This window comes from Mustelus asterias, chromosome 7 (genome assembly GCF_964213995.1).
Source record: "Mustelus asterias chromosome 7, sMusAst1.hap1.1, whole genome shotgun sequence".
In the NCBI taxonomy this organism is placed as follows: domain Eukaryota; kingdom Metazoa; phylum Chordata; class Chondrichthyes; order Carcharhiniformes; family Triakidae; genus Mustelus; species Mustelus asterias.
This window is the reverse complement of record NC_135807.1, coordinates 138,570,115-138,588,882: the sequence shown is the minus strand read 5'-3', so window position 1 is coordinate 138,588,882 and position 18,768 is coordinate 138,570,115. Positions and strand designations below refer to the sequence as shown.

The following is an 18,768-nucleotide window of genomic DNA, read 5'->3' as shown; positions in this document are numbered from 1 at the left end:
TAATAAACGCCAGTTTCTACAGCAGTAACAGTGAGTAATGAACCCTAGTTTCTGCCGCAATAACAGTGAGTAATAAACCCCAGTTTCTACAGCAGTAACAGTGAGTCATAAACCACAGTTGCTACAGCAATAACAGTGAGTAATAAACCCGAGTTTCTACAGCAGTAACAGTGAGTAATAGACCCCAGTTTCTGCAGCAGTAACAGTGAGTAATAGACCCCAGTTTCTGCAGCAGTAACAGTGAGTAATAAAGCCCAGTTTCTGCGGCAGTAACAGTGAGTAATAAACCCCAGTTTCTGCAGCAGTAACAGTGAGTAATAAACCCCAGTTTCTGCCGCAATATCAGTGAGTAATAAACCCGTTTCTACAGCAGTTACAGTGAGTAATATACCCCAGTTTCTACCACAGTAACAGCAAGTAATAAACCCCAGTTTCTACAGCAGTAACAGTGAGTAATAAAGTCCAGTTTCTACAGCTGTAACAGTGAGTAATAAAGCCCAGTTTCTACAGCAGTAACAATGAATAATAAACCCCAGTTTCTGCGGCAGTAACAGTGAGTAATAAACCCCAGTTTCTACAGCAGTAACAGTGAGTAATAAGCCCCAGTTTCTACAGCAGTAACAGTGAGTAATAAACCCCAGGTTTTACAGCAGTAACAGTGAGTAATAAACCCCAGTTTCTACAGCAGTAACAGTGTGTAATAAACCCTAGTTTCTACAGCAGTAACAGTGAGTCATAAACCACAGTTGCTACAGCAATAACAGTGAGTAATAAACCCCAGTTTCTACAGCAGAAACAGTGAGTAATAGACTCCAGTTTCTACAGCAGTAACAGTGAGTAGTAGACCCCAGTTTCTACAGCAGTAACAGTGAGTAATAAACCCCAGTTTCTAAGGCAGTAACAGTGAGTAATAAACCCCAGTGTCTACAGCAGTAACAGTGAGTAATAGACTCCAGTTTCTACAGCAGTAACAGTGAGTAGTAGACCCCAGTTTCTACAGCAGTAACAGTGAGTAATAAACCCCAGTTTCTAAGGCAGTAACAGTGAGTAATAAACCCCAGTGTCTACAGCAGTAACAGTGAGTAATAAACCCCAGTTTCTACCACAGTAACAGTGAGTAATAAACCCCAGTTTCTACAGCAGTAACAGTGAGTCATAAACCCCAGTTTCTACAGCAGTAACAGTGAGTAATAACCCCAGTTTCTACAGCAGTAACCGTGAGTAATAAACCCCATTTCTTCAGCAGTAACAGTGAGTAATAAATCCCAGTTTCTACAGCAGTAACAGTGAGTAATGAACCCCAGTTTCTACAGCAGTAACAGTGAGTAATAAACGCCAGTTTCTACAGCAGTAACAGTGAGTAATGAACCCTAGTTTCTGCCGCAATAACAGTGAGTAATAAACCCCAGTTTCTACAGCAGTAACAGTGAGTCATAAACCACAGTTGCTACAGCAATAACAGTGAGTAATAAACCCGAGTTTCTACAGCAGTAACAGTGAGTAATAGACCCCAGTTTCTGCAGCAGTAACAGTGAGTAATAGACCCCAGTTTCTGCAGCAGTAACAGTGAGTAATAAAGCCCAGTTTCTGCGGCAGTAACAGTGAGTAATAAACCCCAGTTTCTGCAGCAGTAACAGTGAGTAATAAACCCCAGTTTCTGCCGCAATATCAGTGAGTAATAAACCCGTTTCTACAGCAGTTACAGTGAGTAATATACCCCAGTTTCTACCACAGTAACAGCAAGTAATAAACCCCAGTTTCTACAGCAGTAACAGTGAGTAATAAAGCCCAGTTTCTACAGCAGTAACAATGAATAATAAACCCCAGTTTCTGCGGCAGTAACAGTGAGTAATAAACCCCAGTTTCTACAGCAGTAACAGTGAGTAATAAACCCGTTTCTACAGCAGTAAGAGTGAGTAATAAAGCCCAGTTTCTACAGCAGTAACAGTGAGTAATAAAGCCCAGTTTCTACAGCAGTAACAGTGAGTAATAAAGCCCAGTTTCTATAGCAGTAACAGTGAGTAATAAACCCCAGTTTCTACAGCAATAACAGTGAGTAATAAACCCCAGTTTCTACAGCAGTAACAGTGAGTAATAAAGCCCAGTTTCTACTGCAGTAACAGTGAGTAATAAAGCCCAGTTTCTACAGCAGTAACTGTGAGTAACAAACCCCAGTTTCTACAGCAGTAACAGTGAGTAATAAAGCCCAGTTTCTACAGCAGTAACAGTGAGTAATAAAGCCCAGTTTCTACTGCAGTAACAGTGAGTAATAAAGCCCAGTTTCTACAGCAGTAACAGTGAGTAATAAACCCCAGTTTCTATAGCAGTAACAGTGAGTAATGAACCCCAGTTTCTACAGCAGTAACAGTGAGTAATAAACCCCAGTTTCTATTGCAGTAACAGTGAGTAATAAACCCGTTTCTACAGCAGTAACAGTGAGTAATAAAGCCCAGTTTCTACAGCAGTAACAGTGAGTAATAAACCCCAGTTTCTATAGCAGTAACAGTGAGTAATAAACCCCAGTTTCTATAGCAGTAACAGTGAGTAATAAAGCCCAGTTTCTACAGCAGTAACAGTGAGTAATAAAGCCCAGTTTCTACAGCAGTAACAGTGAGTAATAAACCCCAGTTTCTACAGCAGTAACAGTGAGTAATAAACCCCAGTTTCTATAGCAGTAACAGTGAGTAATAAACCTCAGTTTCTACAGCAGTAACAGTGAGTAATAAACCCCAGTTTCTACAGCAGTAACAGTGAGTAATAAACCCCAGTTTCTGCGGCAGTAACAGTGAGTAATAAACCCCAGTTTCTACAGCAGTAACAGTGAGTAATAAAGCCCAGTTTCTACAGCAGTAACAGTGAGTAATAAACCCCAGTTTCTGCGGCAGTAACAGTGAGTAATAAACCCCAGTTTCTACAGCAGTAACAGTGAGTAATAAAGCCCAGTTTCTACAGCAGTAACAGTGAGTAATAAAGCCCAGTTTCTACAGCAGTAACAATGAATAATAAACCCCAGTTTCTGCGGCACTAACAGTGAGTAATAAACCCCAGTTTCTACAGCAGTAACAGTGAGTAATAAACCCGTTTCTACAGCAGTAACAGTGAGTAATAAAGCCCAGTTTCTACAGCAGTAACAGTGAGTAATAAAGCCCAGCTTCTACAGCAGTCACAATGAATAATAAACCCCAGTTTCTGCGGCAGTAACAGTGAGTCATAAACCCCAGTTTCTACAGCAATAACAGTGAGTAATAAACCCCAGTTTCTGCGGCAGTAACAGTGAGTCATAAACCCCAGTTTCTGCGGCAGTAACAGTGAGTAATAAACCCCAGTTTCTGCGGCAGTAACAGTAATAGAGTTCATTTTCCACAGCTACCCTCTCATTAATACACTGATGGAGCCACATCACATCAGCTTGTGTTTTAACTTTATATAAGGCCACTTTTTAATGAACATGTTATCCAACTCTCATAGCCAAGGGTTAGAGAGCTATCTCAGACCACTGGGTTGTTTCATTCATGGCCCAGGTCAGTGCAGTGCAGTCAGCTGAGATGGAACCTGTCTCTGGAGTCACATATTTACAGGAACACATGAGGATTTCTGAATGAATGCGTTTTTAATGACTGTCTCTGAGCTGTATGGTCACTTTTACCCACACCAGCTCTTTATTAACAGACTGATTAACAGAAGTCCTCAAAGTGCCCTCCGTGAGCCCTCATTAGGCCAGTAATATAACTGTCATATCGCAGGGTCATGTTGAAAATGAGGAGGGGGCAATGTTACCCTATGGCTACAATGTTTGGTTCCAAATACAGGATTTCCCAGCCTGTTACTCGCTGAAAGAGTTAGTTTTCATTCATTAGGTTTGACGAGGTTCACTTATTTCACATCGGGACGTTAAGCAGCAGCTGAGGAGACAGGATACAGTCAGCTGGGAATTAACCCTCTCCGCAGAGCAACCTGGGATCACTAATAATAAACTGCTGATTTCACCGACAGAACATCATCTTTTATTTAGAAAGAGCATCATTGCGGGGAGTTCATTCCTTGTTTATTCTCAGCTGGAGTGTAAATTTAACCCCTTGGAAGAACATTCTAACGCACCCCTGAAGGCAGCACCCTCCGCCCCCCCCCCTCCTCCCGCAGTTTGGGTCACACAGCAACGGGACCCCCAATCACTGCCAGATTTTGAAAATGAAAGTCCAGCCCCCACTCTGCAAATAGCCGCCCACTCACTGCTTTCCGTGCTTTCAGTTTCTGATGTAACGCTGCTGTCCTCGACCCCCCAAAACCAAAACTCTCCAACCCCCACACTCCCTCCAATATAACCCCCTATAACCCACACACACAGCCCCTCTACCCACTTAACTACATGACACCCTACACACACACACATATACTCACTCACACACACACACACACATATACTCACTCACACACACTCACACACATATACTCACTCACACACACTCACACACACACACACATATACTCACTCACACACACACACACTCGCCCACACACACACACACACTCACACTCGCCCACACATATACTCACCCACACACACACTCACACACACACACATATACTCACCCACACACACACTCACACACACACATATACTCACCCACACACACTCACACACACACACACACACTCACACATATACTCACCCACACACACACTCACACACACACATATACTCACCCACACACACACACACTCACACACACACACACACACTCACACATATACTCACCCACACATATACTCACCCATACACACATTCATACACTCACCCACACATATACTCACCCACACACACACTCACACATATACTCACCCACACACACTCACACACACACACACACATATACTCACCCACACACACACACACACTCACACACACACACACTCACACATATACTCACCCACACATATACTCACCCATACACACACTCATACACTCACCCACACATATACTCACCCACACACATACACTCACCCACACATATACTCACCCACACATATACTCACCCACACACATACACTCACCCACACACACTCATACACTCACCCACACATATACTCACCCACACACACACATTCACCCACACACACTCATACACTCACCCACACATATACTCACCCACACACACACATTCACCCACACACACTCATACACTCGCCCACACATATACTCACCCACACATATACTCACCCACACACGCACACACACACATACGACACCCCACCCACACACGCACACACATACCTACACACTCACCCACACACACTCACCCACATACATCCACCCACACACGACACCCCACCCACACTCACCCACACACACACAACACCCCCACACACACACACAGACCCACACACACTCACACACCCACACACCCACCCACACACGACACCCCATCCACACTCACCCACCCACACACACACTTACCGATACACCCACCCACACCCCCCCCACACACACACACACTTACCGACACACTCACCCACACACGACACCCCCCACACACACTCAACCACACACATACACCGACACACACCTACACACAGTCATTCGAGTGGACAGTCGGGCATATAAGCAGACAGACAGTCACACAGACAACCAGGCTCACAGGTATACAGTCAGGTACACAGACAATCAGGTACACACGTGCACAATCAGGTGGTCAGGCACACAGATAATCAGATGCACAGAGTCAAGGAGGTATACAAACGCACAGTCAGAGGCACATACATAGAATCACAGAGTCACAGAGTTAGAGACAGAGTCAGAGACACAGGCACACATAGAGTCAGAATCAGAGACACAGATACTCACACACAGACAGACAGACAGACACACAGAGTCAGAGGCACAGATACACTCGGACACAGTCAGACACACTCAACCCTGACGAGTGAGTGAGTGGAGGGAAAGTTGGAGGGTCGTGGTCAGTTCAGTGTGATTCTGGGGGTTCCGCCTCACCCTGATCCTGATCCAGTTTAACTCCGGAATCTTCACCAAAACACAGCACAATCTACAAGGATTCCGTTAGGAACAAACTCTCCATTGATTTAGTATCGCCTAACTTTGTTAAAGGATAAAGTTTGCCAAGTGTCCGCCCTCTCAGAGTGAGAGAGGGGCTGAGTGGGTATTAAACCCGGTGCCAGAGGGGATGTTAAACGCGGTGCCAGAGTGAGTACTGACCTCTCCTGATCCGCTTCCCTCGCTGGCTCAGGCTGCGCCCATTCTCCATACAGTTCAGCAGAACCAGCGCCAGTGAAAAGAGTCGAAAATGCATCTGTGCTCCTGCAGTGGGATCGGACTGTGCACTCGCTCTCTCTCTCTCTGCTCCGGGGTTTAATGCAGAGAGTGGCGGCTCATTAGAGAAATGTCCAGACAGTAATGATGATGAGGATGGTGAAGCAGCCAGACAGAGACAGAGTGAGTGAGGCAAGGTAGGGATTTGCCCCTCACTCTGGGCAGCAGGGAGTCACCAGGCTGAGAAGTTGCCACCCCCACATCTTCAGAGGTCCAGGACAAGAGCTGAGAACCCCAGACAGTCAGCTGGCCTGGCCCTAGACAGGGAGCAGAAGAGCAGCACTTATCAATAATCACATCAAACTCACACCGCCAATAAACTCCCTGGACAAGACAGGACCCAACAGATCATGCCCAGTGGGGCGAAATACCCCTCTCAGTGGGGCTAAATACCCCCCTCTCCACCCCCCACCCCCCAGCCCTCCAGGCAAATAAATAAATACATGAAACACAATCCCCCCCTCCCCCCCCCCTCCCCCCGAGAATTGTTGGGATTGGATTTAAGACAGAAAAATATTTTTGAAAAGAGAAAATTTCAGGACTGGGAAGAAATGCCCTTTTTTAAAAAATCTATTGCAATTGAGTCGGTCAGTTTCAATGCAGTTACCTGGGGGTTGGGGTGATGTGAGTAACACCTTCTGGGAGCCTCTGTAAGCAGCTAGCAGATGGAGTGTGTGTGACCCAGGCACCTCAGCAAGGACATGATCCCAGGGACACTGAAGTTGTTTCTTGCTGCCTCTCTGTGTGTCTCTCTCTGTCTCCAGTTGTTGCTCACTCACATCCCGTCTGCAATTCAACACATATCTTCTCCGCACAAATAATGTCTCTGTCCCTCCCTCTGCAACCGCTCCACGGATGACGCTGGGAGCAGCTCAGGGAGGTGGAGAGAGAGGGGGAGAGAGAGAAGCGCTCCTATTTTTTTTTTGCAAGGTGCAAAAAGGATTGAGGACTAACAGGGGGTGCTGTGCTCTCATCTCACACCAACTCCTCTCAAGACATTGTCCTCTGCTTTCCGCGGGGTCCTACTGCCTGGAGCATTCACATCCCCGGCAGCCAGTTACTTTACTCATCTTCACTCTCCACACACTCAGCAGCCAGTCACTCCCCCCTCACTCCCCACTCACCCAACAACCAGCCTCTCTCTCCCCCTCACTCCCCACACTCCCAACAGCCAGCCACCTCCCCCTCTTCATTCCTGTCTCCTCCTCATCCCACTCCCCCAAAAACCTACACTTCCACAGACACAGAACCATCAGAGAGAAATCTACAACCTACCACTTAATCATAGAATCCCTACAGTGCAGAAGACGTTAAGCGAATGTCACAGTTAGAAAGGGCCATGACCCCAGCATCAGTGCCACCCACAGTCAATCTTCCAAAGGTTGAATTAAAAAATCTATTCCATAATAATTTGTGCTTAGTCCGTTAGCTGAAGGTTAATTAGCAAATCTGGAACCGTGTGTACAAACAGACCAGGGTTAGATTAATCTGGAATTGTGTATATGGATCAGGATTAAAATGAAGACTTGTGCTACAGAACTTGCTGTGCCCCTAGCCAAGCTATCACAATACAGCTACAACATTGGCATCTACCCGACAATGTGGAAAATTGCCCAGGTATTGCCCTGCATCCAACCCAGCCAATTACCGCCCAATCAGTCTACTCTCTTATCATCAGCACAGTGATGGAAGGCGTTGTGGATAAGCAACACTCAGCAATAACCTGCTCACTGATGCTCAGTTTGGGTTTTAATGTAGAAACATAGAAGATAGGAGCAGGAGGAGGCCATTCGGCCCTTCGAGCCTGCTCCGCCATTCATCACCATCATGACTGATTGTCCAACTCAATAGCCTAATCCTGCTTTCTCCCCATAACCTTTGATCCCATTTGCCCCAAGTGCTGTATCCAGCCACCTCTTGAATACATTCGATGTTTTGACATCAACTACTTCCTGTGGTAATGGATTCTACAGGCTCATCACTCTCTGGGTGAAGAAATGTCTCCTCACCTCCGTCCTGAATGGCCTACCCTGAATCCTTAAGTCTGCGACCCCTGGTTCTGGACACCCCAACCATTGGGAACACACTCCCTGCATCTACCCTGTCTAGTCCTGTTAGAATTTGATAAGTCTCGATGAGATCTCCCCTCATTCATCTGAATTCCAGCAAAAACAATCCTAACCTGGTCAATCTCTCCTCATACATCAGTCCCGCCATCCCCGGAATCAGCCGGGTAAACCTTCGCTGCACTCCCTCGAGAGCAAGAACATCCTTCCTCAGAAAAGAAACCAAAACTACACACAATACTCTAGGTGTGGCCTCACCAAGGCCCTGTATAATTGCAACAACACATCCCTGCTCCTGTACTCAAAACCTCTCGCAATGAAAGTCAAGATGCCATTTGCCTTCTTTACCGCCTGCTGCACCTGCATGCTTACCTTCAGTGACTGGTGCACAAGGACACCCAGGTCCCGCTGCACACTCCCCTCTCCCAATTTACAACCATTCAGGTAGTAATCTGCCTTCTTATTTTTGCTTCCAAAGTGAATAACCTCACATTTATCCAAATTATACTGCATCTGCCATTGATTTGCCCACCCACCCAACCTGTCCAGATCATTCTGAAGGATCTCTGCATCCTCATCACAGTTCACCCTCCCACCCAACTTGGTATCATCTGCAAACTTTGAGATGTTACATTTTGTTCCCTCATCCAAATCATTAATATATATTGTGAATAGCTGGGGTCCCAGCATCAATCCCTGTGGCACCCCACTAGTTACTGCCTGCCAATTTGAAAAGGACCCATTAATTCCTACTCTTTGTTTCCTCTCTGCCAACCAGTTTTCTATCCATCTCAATACACTTCCCCCAATCCCATGCGCTTTAATCTTGCACGATAATCTCTTATGCGGGATTTTGTCAAACGCTTTCTGAAAGTCCAAATATATCTCATCGACTGGTTCCCCCTTGTCAACTCCACTAGTTACATCTTCAAAGAATTCCAACAGATTTGTCAAGCATGATTTCCCCTTCATAAATCCATGCTGACTCTGTCTGATCCTGCCGCTGCTTTCTAAATGCTCTGCTATAAAGTCCTTAATAATGGATTTGAGAATTTTCCCCACTACCGATGTTAAGTTTACTGGTCTATAATTCCCTGTTTTCTCACTACCTCCCTTTTTGAATATTGGAGTGACATTAGCTACCCTCCAATCTGCAGGGACTGTTTCAGTCTATAGAATCCTGTTTTGCCAGCTCCTGACCTCATTACAGCCTTGGTTCAAACATGGAGTGGAACTCCAGAGTGAGGTGAGAGTGACTGCCCTTGACAGGTGGAATGTCTTGCAAAAAAGAAGAGGGAAGCTTATGTAGGGATGAGGAAACAAGGTTCAGATGGCTCGATTGAGGGTTACAAGTTAGCAAAGAATGAGCTGAAAAAGGGGCTTAGGAGAGCTAGGAGGGGGCATGAGAAGTCCTTGGCGGGTCGGATCAAGGAAAACCCCAAGGCTTTTTACTCTTATGTGAGGAATAAAAGAATGACCAGGGTGAGGTTAGGGCCAGTCAAGGACAGTAGTGGGAACTTGTGTATGGAGTCAGTAGAGATAGGAGAGGTGATGAATGAATACTTTTCTTCAGTGTTCACCAAGGAGAGGGGCCATGTTTTTGAGGAAGAGAAGGTGTTACAGGCTAATAGACTGGAGGAAGTAGATGTTTGGAGGGAGGATGTACGAGCAGTTTTGAATAAACTGAAGGTCGATAAGTCCCCTGGGCCTGATGAAATATATCCTAGGATTCTTTGGGAGGCAAGGGATGAGATTGCAGAGCCTTTGGCTTTGATCTTTGGGTCCTTAGGGTTGGTAAGTTGATGGAAAAGGTCCTTAGGGATGGGATTTACGACCATTTAGAAAGATGCGGATTAATCCAGGATAGTCAGCACGGATTCGTGAAGGGCAAGTCGTGCCTCACAAATTTGATTGAATTTTTTGAGGAGGTAACTAAGTGTGTTGATGAAGGTAGGGCAGTTGATGTCATATACATGGATTTTAGTAAGGCGTTTGATAAGGTCCCCCATGGTCGGCTTATGATGAAAGTAAGGAGACGTGGGACAGAGGGAAAGTTGGCCGATTGTATAGGTAACTGGCTATCTGATCGAAGACAGAGGGTGGTGGTGGATGGAAAATTTTCGGACTGGAGGCAGGTTGCTAGCGGAGTGCCACAGGGATCAGTGCTTGGTCCTCTGCTATTTGTGATTTTTATTAATGACCTAGAGGAGGGGGCTGAAGGGTGGATCAGTAAATTTGCTGATGACACCAAGATTGGTGGAGTAGTGGATGAGATGGAGGGCTGTTGTAGACTGCAAAGAGACATAGATAGGATGCAAAGCTGGGCTGAAAAATGGCAGATGGAGTTTAACTCTGATAAATGTGTGGTGATTCATTTTGGTAGAACAAATTTAAATGTGGTTTACAGGGTCGAAGGTAGGGTTCTGAAGACTGTGGAGGAACAGAGAGATCTTGGGGTCCATATTCACAGATCTCTGAAGGTTGCCACTCAAGTGGATAGAGCTGTGAAGAAGGCCTATAGTGTGTTAGCTTTTATTAACAGGGGGTTGGAGTTTAAGAGCCGTGGGGTTATGCTGCAACTGTACAGGACCTTGGGGAGACCACATTTGGAATATTGTGTGCAGTTCTGGTCACCTCACTATAAGAAGGATGTGGAAGCGCTGGAAAGAGTGCAAAGGAGATTTACCAGGATGCTGCCTGGTTTGGAGGGTAGGTATTAGAGGAAAGGTTGAGGGAGCTAGGGCTGTTCGCTCTGGAGCGGAGGAGGCTGAGGGGAGACTTAATAGAGGTTTATAAAATGATGAAGGGGATAGATAGAGTGAACGTTCAAAGACTATTTCCTCGGGTGGATGGAGCTATTACAAGGGGGCATAACTATAGGGTTCGTGGTGGGAGATACAGGAAGGATGTCAGAGGTAGGTTCTTTACGCAGAGAGTGGTTGGGGTGTGGAATGGATTGCCTGCAGTGATAGTGGAGTCAGACACTTTAGGAACATTTAAGCGGTTATTGGATAGGCACATGGAGCACACCAGGATGATAGGGAGTGGGATAGCTTGATCTTGGTTTCAGACAAAGCTCGGCACAACATCGTGGGCCGAAGGGCCTGTTCTGTGCTGTACTGTTCTATGTTCTATGACATCAAGGCAGCATTTGACCGAGTGTGGCATCAAGGAGTCCCAGCAAAACCAGAGTCAGTGGGAATCAGGGGAAAACTCTCTGCTGGTTGGAGTCATACCCGGCACAAAGGAAGATGGTTGTGGTGATTAGATGTCAATCAGTTCAGCTCCAGGACATCTCTGCAGGAGTCCCTCAGGGTAGTGTCCGAGGCCCAACCATCTTCAGCTGCTTCACCAATGACCTTCCTTCCAGCAAAAGGTATGAAGTGGGGATGTTCGCCGACGATTGCATAATGTTCAGCACCATTCGTGACTCCTCAGATACTGAAGCAGTCCATGTCCAAATGCAGCAAGACCTGGACAAAATCCAAACTGAGGATGATAAGCAGCAGAGTCATAGAATTTTATAGCACAGAAAGAGGCCATCATGTCTGCATCACTCATTAAGTATCTATCAATTCTGATATTTTCCAGCACTTGGTCCACTGCATTGGCTATGGTTTTCAAGTGCTCATATAAATGCTTCTTAAATGTTGTGAGGGTTCCCTCCACGAACACCCTTTCAGACAGCGAGTTCCAGATTCCCACCACCCTCTGGGTGGAAAGGTCTTTCCTCAAATCCCCTCTAAATCGCCTGCCCATTAACCTTAAATCTCTGCCCCCTGGTTATTGACCCCTCTCCTAAGGGGAAAAGCTCCTTCCTATCCACCCTATCTATGTCCCTCATAATTGTGTACACCTCGATCAGATCCCCCTCAGCCTCCTCTGCTCGAAGGAAAACAACCCCAGCCTAACCAGCCTCTCTTCATAGCTGAGACATTCCAGCCCAGGCAACACCCTGGTGAATCCCCTTTGCACCCTCTCCAGTGCAATCACATCCTTCCTATAGTGTGGTGACCAGAACTGCACACAGTTCTCTAGCTGTGGCCTAACCAGTGTTTTATACAACTTCATCATAACCTCCCTGCTTTTATATTCTATGCCTTGGCTAATAAAGGCAAGTATCCCATATACCTTCTTAACCACCTTATCTAGCTGTCCTGCTGTCTTCTGGGATCTATGGAAATGCACTCCAAGGTCCCTCTGGTCTTCTGTACGTCCTAGCGTCCTGCCGTTCATTGTGTATTCCCTTACCATGTTAGTCCTTCTAAGCAACATTCATGCCACAGAGGTGCCAAGCAATGACCATCTCCAACAAGAGAGACTCCAACGATCTCCTCTTTGACATTCAATAGCATTACCATTGCTGAATCCCTACAATATTCTGGAAGTTAGCATTGACCAGAATCTGAATGGGGCCGTCCATATCAATGGGCGGCACGGTAGCACAGTGGTTAGCACTGCTGCTTCACAGCTCCAGGGTCCCGGGTTCGATTCCCGGCTCGGGTCACTGTCTGTGTGGAGTTTGCACATTCTCCTCGTGTTTGCGTGGGTTTCCTCCGGGTGCTCCGGTTTCCTCCCACAGTCCAAAGATGTGCGGGTTAGGTTGATTGGCCAGGTTAAAATTGCCCCTGAGATGCGTAGGTTAGAGAGATTAGCGGGTAAATATGTGGGGGTAGGGCCTGGGTGGGATTGTGGTCGGTGCAGACTCGATGGGCCGAATGGCCTCCTTCTGCACTGTAGGGTTTCTATGATTCTTCTATGAATACAACTACAAAAGCAGGTCAGAGACTGGGAATCCTGCGGAGAGTAACCTCCCTCCTGACTCAGCTGGAGCCATTGATAAAGAAACTCAACTTTTATCATCATCAAACATGTCGGACCAATCCTGGTCCCTTGTCACTTGGGAAATGTGAAGTTGTTCCAAGGTGCGTGGCACTCAAATCCCATCATGCATTTTGGAATTGGCCCAACCAATGACCAGAGGTTTGGAGTGAGCTGCATAAATAGGCAACAGGACCCAGGTGTGACATCCACAGAGAAAACCATGCAATCACAGACTGAGCCAGAACGTGAAAGCTTCATGGGCTGGATTCGATATGAACACTGACATTGATGTTACCTCTGCTATTCTCCTCCAGAATGTGTCTTCAGAGTACTCCGATCCAAAGCTGTCTCTGTGATTGCTGTAAGGATCAGTCACTTTCCCTTGGGTCAGGTTCAGCCAGCTCTTTAACCTGCTGCCCTCTGCCTCAAATATTAGTCATTAATTATAAGAACATAAGAACATAAGAAATAGGAGCAGGAGTAGGCCATCTAGCCCCTCGAGCCTGCCCCGCCATTCAATAAGATCATGGCTGATCTGAAGTGAATCAGTTCCACTTACCCGCCTGATCCCCATAACCCCTAATTCCCTTACCGATCAGGAATCCATCCATCCGCGCTTTAAACATATTCAACGAGGTAGCCTCCACCACCTCAGTGGGCAGAGAATTCCAGAGATTCACCACCCTCTGAGAGAAGAAGTTCCTCCTCAACTCTGTCCTAAACTGACCCCCCTTTATTTTGAGGCTGTGCCCTCTAGTTCTGGTTTCCTTTCTAAGTGGAAAGAATCCCTCCACTTCTACCCTATCCCGAGCCCCTTCATTATCTTATATGCCTCTATAAGATCACCCCTCAGCCTTCTAAACTGCAACGAGTACAAACCTAATCTGCTCAATCTCTCCTCATAATCTACACCCCTCATCTGCGGTATCAACCTGGTGAACCTTCTCTGCACTTCCTCCAATGCCAATATATCCTTTCGCAAGTAAGGGGACCAAAACTGCACACAGTATTCCAGCTGCGGCCTCACCAATGCCTTGTACAGTTGCAGCAAGACATCTCTGCTTTTATATTCTATCCCCCTCGCGATAAATGCCAACATCCCATTTGCCTTCTTGAACACCTGTTGTACTTGCAGACTGAGTTTTTGCGACTCATGCACAAGGACCCCCAGGTCCCTTTGCACAGTAGCATGTTGTAATTTTTTTCCATTTAAATAATAATCCAATTTGCTATTATTTCTTCCAAAGTGAATAACCTCGCATTTGCCAACGTTATACTCCATCTGCCAGATCCTCGCCCACTCACTCAGCCTATTCAAATCTCTCTGCAGAACTCCCACTTCCTCCACGCAATTCACTTTCCCACTTATCTTCATGTCGTCAGCAAACTTTGTTACCCAACACTCAGTCCCCTCCTCCAGATCATCCATGTAAATAGTAAACAGTTGAGGCCACAGTACCGATCCCTGCGGCACGCCACTAGTCACCATCTGCCAACCAGAAAAGCACCCATTTATTCCGACTCTCTGCTTCCTGTCGGATAGCCAATCCCCAATCCACGCTAACACCCTACCCCCAACTCCGTGTGACCCAATCTTCTGCAGCAACCTTTTGTGAGGCACCTTATCGAATGCCTTTTGGAAATCCAAAAACACCGCATCCTCCGGTTCCCCTCCGTCAACCGCACTAGTCACATCTTCATAAAAATCCAGTAAGTTCGTCAAACACGACTTTCCTCTCATGAGTCCATGCTGCGTCTGCTTAATCGAACCATTCTTATCCAGATGGCCCGCTATTTCTTCTTTAATGATGGATTCCAGCATTTTCCCAACTACAGACATTAAGCTAACCGGCCTGTAGTTACCCGTCTTTTGTCTACTTTCTTTTTTAAACAGCGGCGTAACATTAGCCATTTTCCAATCAGCTGGCACTACCCCAGAGTCCAGTGAATTTTGATAAATAACCACTAACGCATCCGCTATTACCTCTGACATTTCTTTCAGTACCCTGGGATGCATTCCATCCGGGCCCAGGGACTTGTCCACCTTCAGTCCCGTTAGTCTACCAAGCACTGCCTCTCTAGTAACAATAATTGTATTGAGTACCTCTCCTCCTACCAACCCTCTATCGTTAATATTCGGTAAACTATTTGTGTCTTCCTCCGTGAAGACCGACACAAAAAACCTATTTAAAGTCTCAGCCATTTCCTCATTTTCCACTATTAAATCCCCCCTCTCGTCCTCCAAGGGTCCAACATTCACTCTAGCCACTCTATTCCTTTTTATATATTTGTAAAAACTTTTACTATTATTTTTTATGTTTAGAGCTAGTTTAGTTTCATAATCTATCTTTCCTTTCTTTATCACTTTCTTAGTCGTTCTTTGTTGTTTTTTAAAGCTTTCCCAATCTTCTAAGTCTCCACTATTTTTGGCCATTCTGTACGCATCGGTTTTTAATTTAATACTCTCCTTTATTTCCTTCGTTATCCACGGCTGGCTATCCCTTTTCTTACAGTCCTTCTTTATCACTGGAATATATTTTTACTGAGTACTGAAAAAGATCTCCTTAAAAATCCTCCATTGTTCCTCAGCTGTCCTACCTACCAGTCTGCTCTCCCAGTCCACCCTAGCCAATTCAGCCCTCATCCTATCGTACTCCCCTCTGTTCAAGCAGAGGACATTGGTTTGGGACCCTACTTTCTCCCCCTCCATCTGCACCAGAAATTCGGCCATATTGTGATCACTCGACCCAAGAGGGTCCTTCACAAGAAGTTCCTTAATTCTACCTGTCTCGTTATACATTACCAAATCTAAGATAACTCGTTCCCTCGTAGGTTCTGTAACATACTGTTCAAGGAAACTATCCCAACAGCATTCTAAGAACTCTTCCTCCATCCCACCACGTCCAACTTGAGTCAGCCAATCAATATGCAGGTTAAAATCCCCCATGATTATTGCCGTTCCGTTTTTGCACGCATCCATTATTTGCTTGTTTATAGCCCTCCCCACCTCAACATTATTATTTGGGGGCCTATAGACCACGCCTACTAGTGTCTTTCTCCCCCTACTATTCCTTATCTCCAGTTTTCACGTTCTGGCTCAGTCTGTGATTGCATGGTTTTCTATGTGGATGTCACACCTGGGTCCTGTTGCCTATTTATGCTGCTCACTCCAAACCTCTGGTCATTGGTTGGGCCAATTCCAAAGTGCATGATGGGATTTGGGTGCCACGCACCTTGGAACAACTTCACATTTCCCAAGTGACAAGGAGCCAGGATTGTTCAGGAGCAAAGGGATTCGAATCTGTGAAGGTGCACAGATCACTAAAAGCTGCTTCACAGGAATAAAAACAAACTAAAGAGACTAATGCAACATTGGTCTTCGCCTAACAACCATGTTGGAATACAAAGGGAAGGATGCAATGGATCGGTTTTACAGAGACCTGCATTCAATTGGGGGCACTATGCCTCAGACAATACATTGGTGTTGGAAGCAGGGATTCACCAGAATAAGTCAGGGGCTGGAGTGTTCAGTTATTGAGAACTGATTATATAAACTAGGCTTGTATTAGCCTGAGGTTAGTTGGATCAGGGATGGTCTGATTTGGGGATCTAATAGGGTCAAGACAGAGAAATTATTCCCTTTGCTGAGGGACTCCAGAACAATCCAGGAATCTGAGTCGGAGGGGGAGGGGGGAGGGGGAGGGATGTGGGGTGGTGAGGTCAGGAAGCACTTCCTCACACAAAGGGGAATGGAAATCTGGAAAAGTCTCTCCTGAAAGCCTGTCGACACTGAAGATCAACTGAAGCTTTCAGCTGTGAAATCTAATGTTGGGTAAATATTTTGATCTTTTTTATTCATTCGTGGGACATGGGCATCGTTAGCTGGCCAACATTTATCACCCATCCCTTGTTACCTGAGAGCAGTTGAGAGTCAACCACATTGCTGGGGCTCTGGAGTCACATGTAGGCCAGACCAGGTAAGGACGGCAGATTTCCTTCCCTAAAGGACATTAGTGAACCAGATGGGTTTTTCTGACAATCAACAATGGTTTCATGGTCAATCAGTACATAGAACATAGAACAGTACAGCACAGAACAGGCCCTTCGGCCCACGATGTTGTGCCGAGCTTTATTTGAAACCAAGATCAAGCTATCCCACTCCCTATCATCCTGGTGTGCTCCATGTGCCTATCCAATAACCACTTAAATGTTCCTAAAGTGTCTGACTCCACTATCACTGCAGGCAGTCCATTCCACACCCCAATCACTCTCTGCGTAAAGAACCTACCTCTGATATCCTTCCTATATCTCCCACCACGAACCCTATAGTTATGCCCCCTTGTAATAGCTCCATCCACCCGAGGAAATAGTCTTTGAATGTTCTTAATTCCAGATATTTTTTGTTGAATTCAAATTCCACCATCGGCCATGGTGGGATTCGAACGCTGGTCCCCAGAACATTCGCTTAGTTTCTGGATTAAGAGTCTAGCGATAATACCACTCGGCCATCTCCTCCCCTGAAGGCAATCTAGAAACATAAGCAACTGAGGCAGGTAAATTGGGTTAAAATGCAAATCAACCAATGTCTAATTGAATGCTAGCACAGGCTCTGGGGCTGAATGGCCTCATCCTTGTCCTCTGTTCCTGGAAATCCACCAATTGGCACCAGCACTATAATATCTCAACATGTTCCATCTGTATTCCATCAGTATCTCATTGCATCTTTGCACTGGCTTCTCCTGCACTGGTCATGATTAACCTCCTTAACCCAGTCAAAGATAAGACCCCAAAGTCATTCGGTTAAATCATGAAGTCCCAAATCTACAGAAAGTGAGCATTGCCATTTGTGATGAATGTAATAATTTATAAGCTGTTCAGTTGGTTTTGCGTGTGTGCCTACGAGCTGACAACACTGCTGCAAATATTAGCTCAGCTATGCAGAGAATGCTGGATGGCTACTTTAGAACGAATGAGGCTGACTAGGTGGTCTATTAAACTCAAATACTGGATTTAAACTGAAATGTCAATTCATTCCAGGGAGAAGGCGACTGGTGTTTTCAGATAAACCTACGCTGTGTAAATCCAAAAGGTCCCACAGACCCTTTAATCTGAGAATCTCTCTCTCTCTCTCATTGACAATCACAATGCCTGAACTCTATATTTTGTACGTCAACAGTTGAAACCAGGTTTAGGCACCTCATGTTGAACTGTGCAAAATCCATGATTACCCACACAATAATGCACCAGACACCGAGTATCACCTTATCACAGCTAAGTTCTGTGGTCATGTCCCTTTTTAAAATTCATTTATGGGACCTGGGCATCACTGGCTGGCCAGCATTTATTGCCCATCCCTAATTGTCCTGGAGAAGGTGATGGTGAGCTGCCATCTTGAATCGCTGCAGTCCACGTGCTGTGGGTTGACCCACAATGCCGTTAGGGAGGGAATTCCAGGATTTTGAACCAGCGACTGCGAAGGAATGGCGATATATTTCCAAGTCAGGATGGTGAGTGGCTTGGAGGGGAACTTGCAGGTGGGGGTGTTCCCATGTA

At 45.9% G+C, this 18,768-nt stretch overlaps 1 protein-coding gene across 1 annotated transcript in view; it reads right to left on the bottom strand.

Moving 5' to 3' along the window:
• The window catches only part of rspo2 (R-spondin 2), a 124,185-nt gene extending 117,070 nt beyond the window's left edge, over positions 1 to 7,115 (bottom strand). Inside the window, exons 1-2 of the mRNA XM_078217167.1 lie at positions 6,933 to 7,115; positions 6,212 to 6,582 (exon numbers count right to left, since the gene is read on the bottom strand). Of these exons, the coding sequence (XP_078073293.1) occupies positions 6,212 to 6,305 (94 nt within the window). The 5' untranslated portion in view covers positions 6,306 to 6,582; positions 6,933 to 7,115. The remainder of the gene's footprint in view (positions 1 to 6,211; positions 6,583 to 6,932) is intronic.
• Positions 7,116 to 18,768: the final 11,653 nt, after the last annotated feature.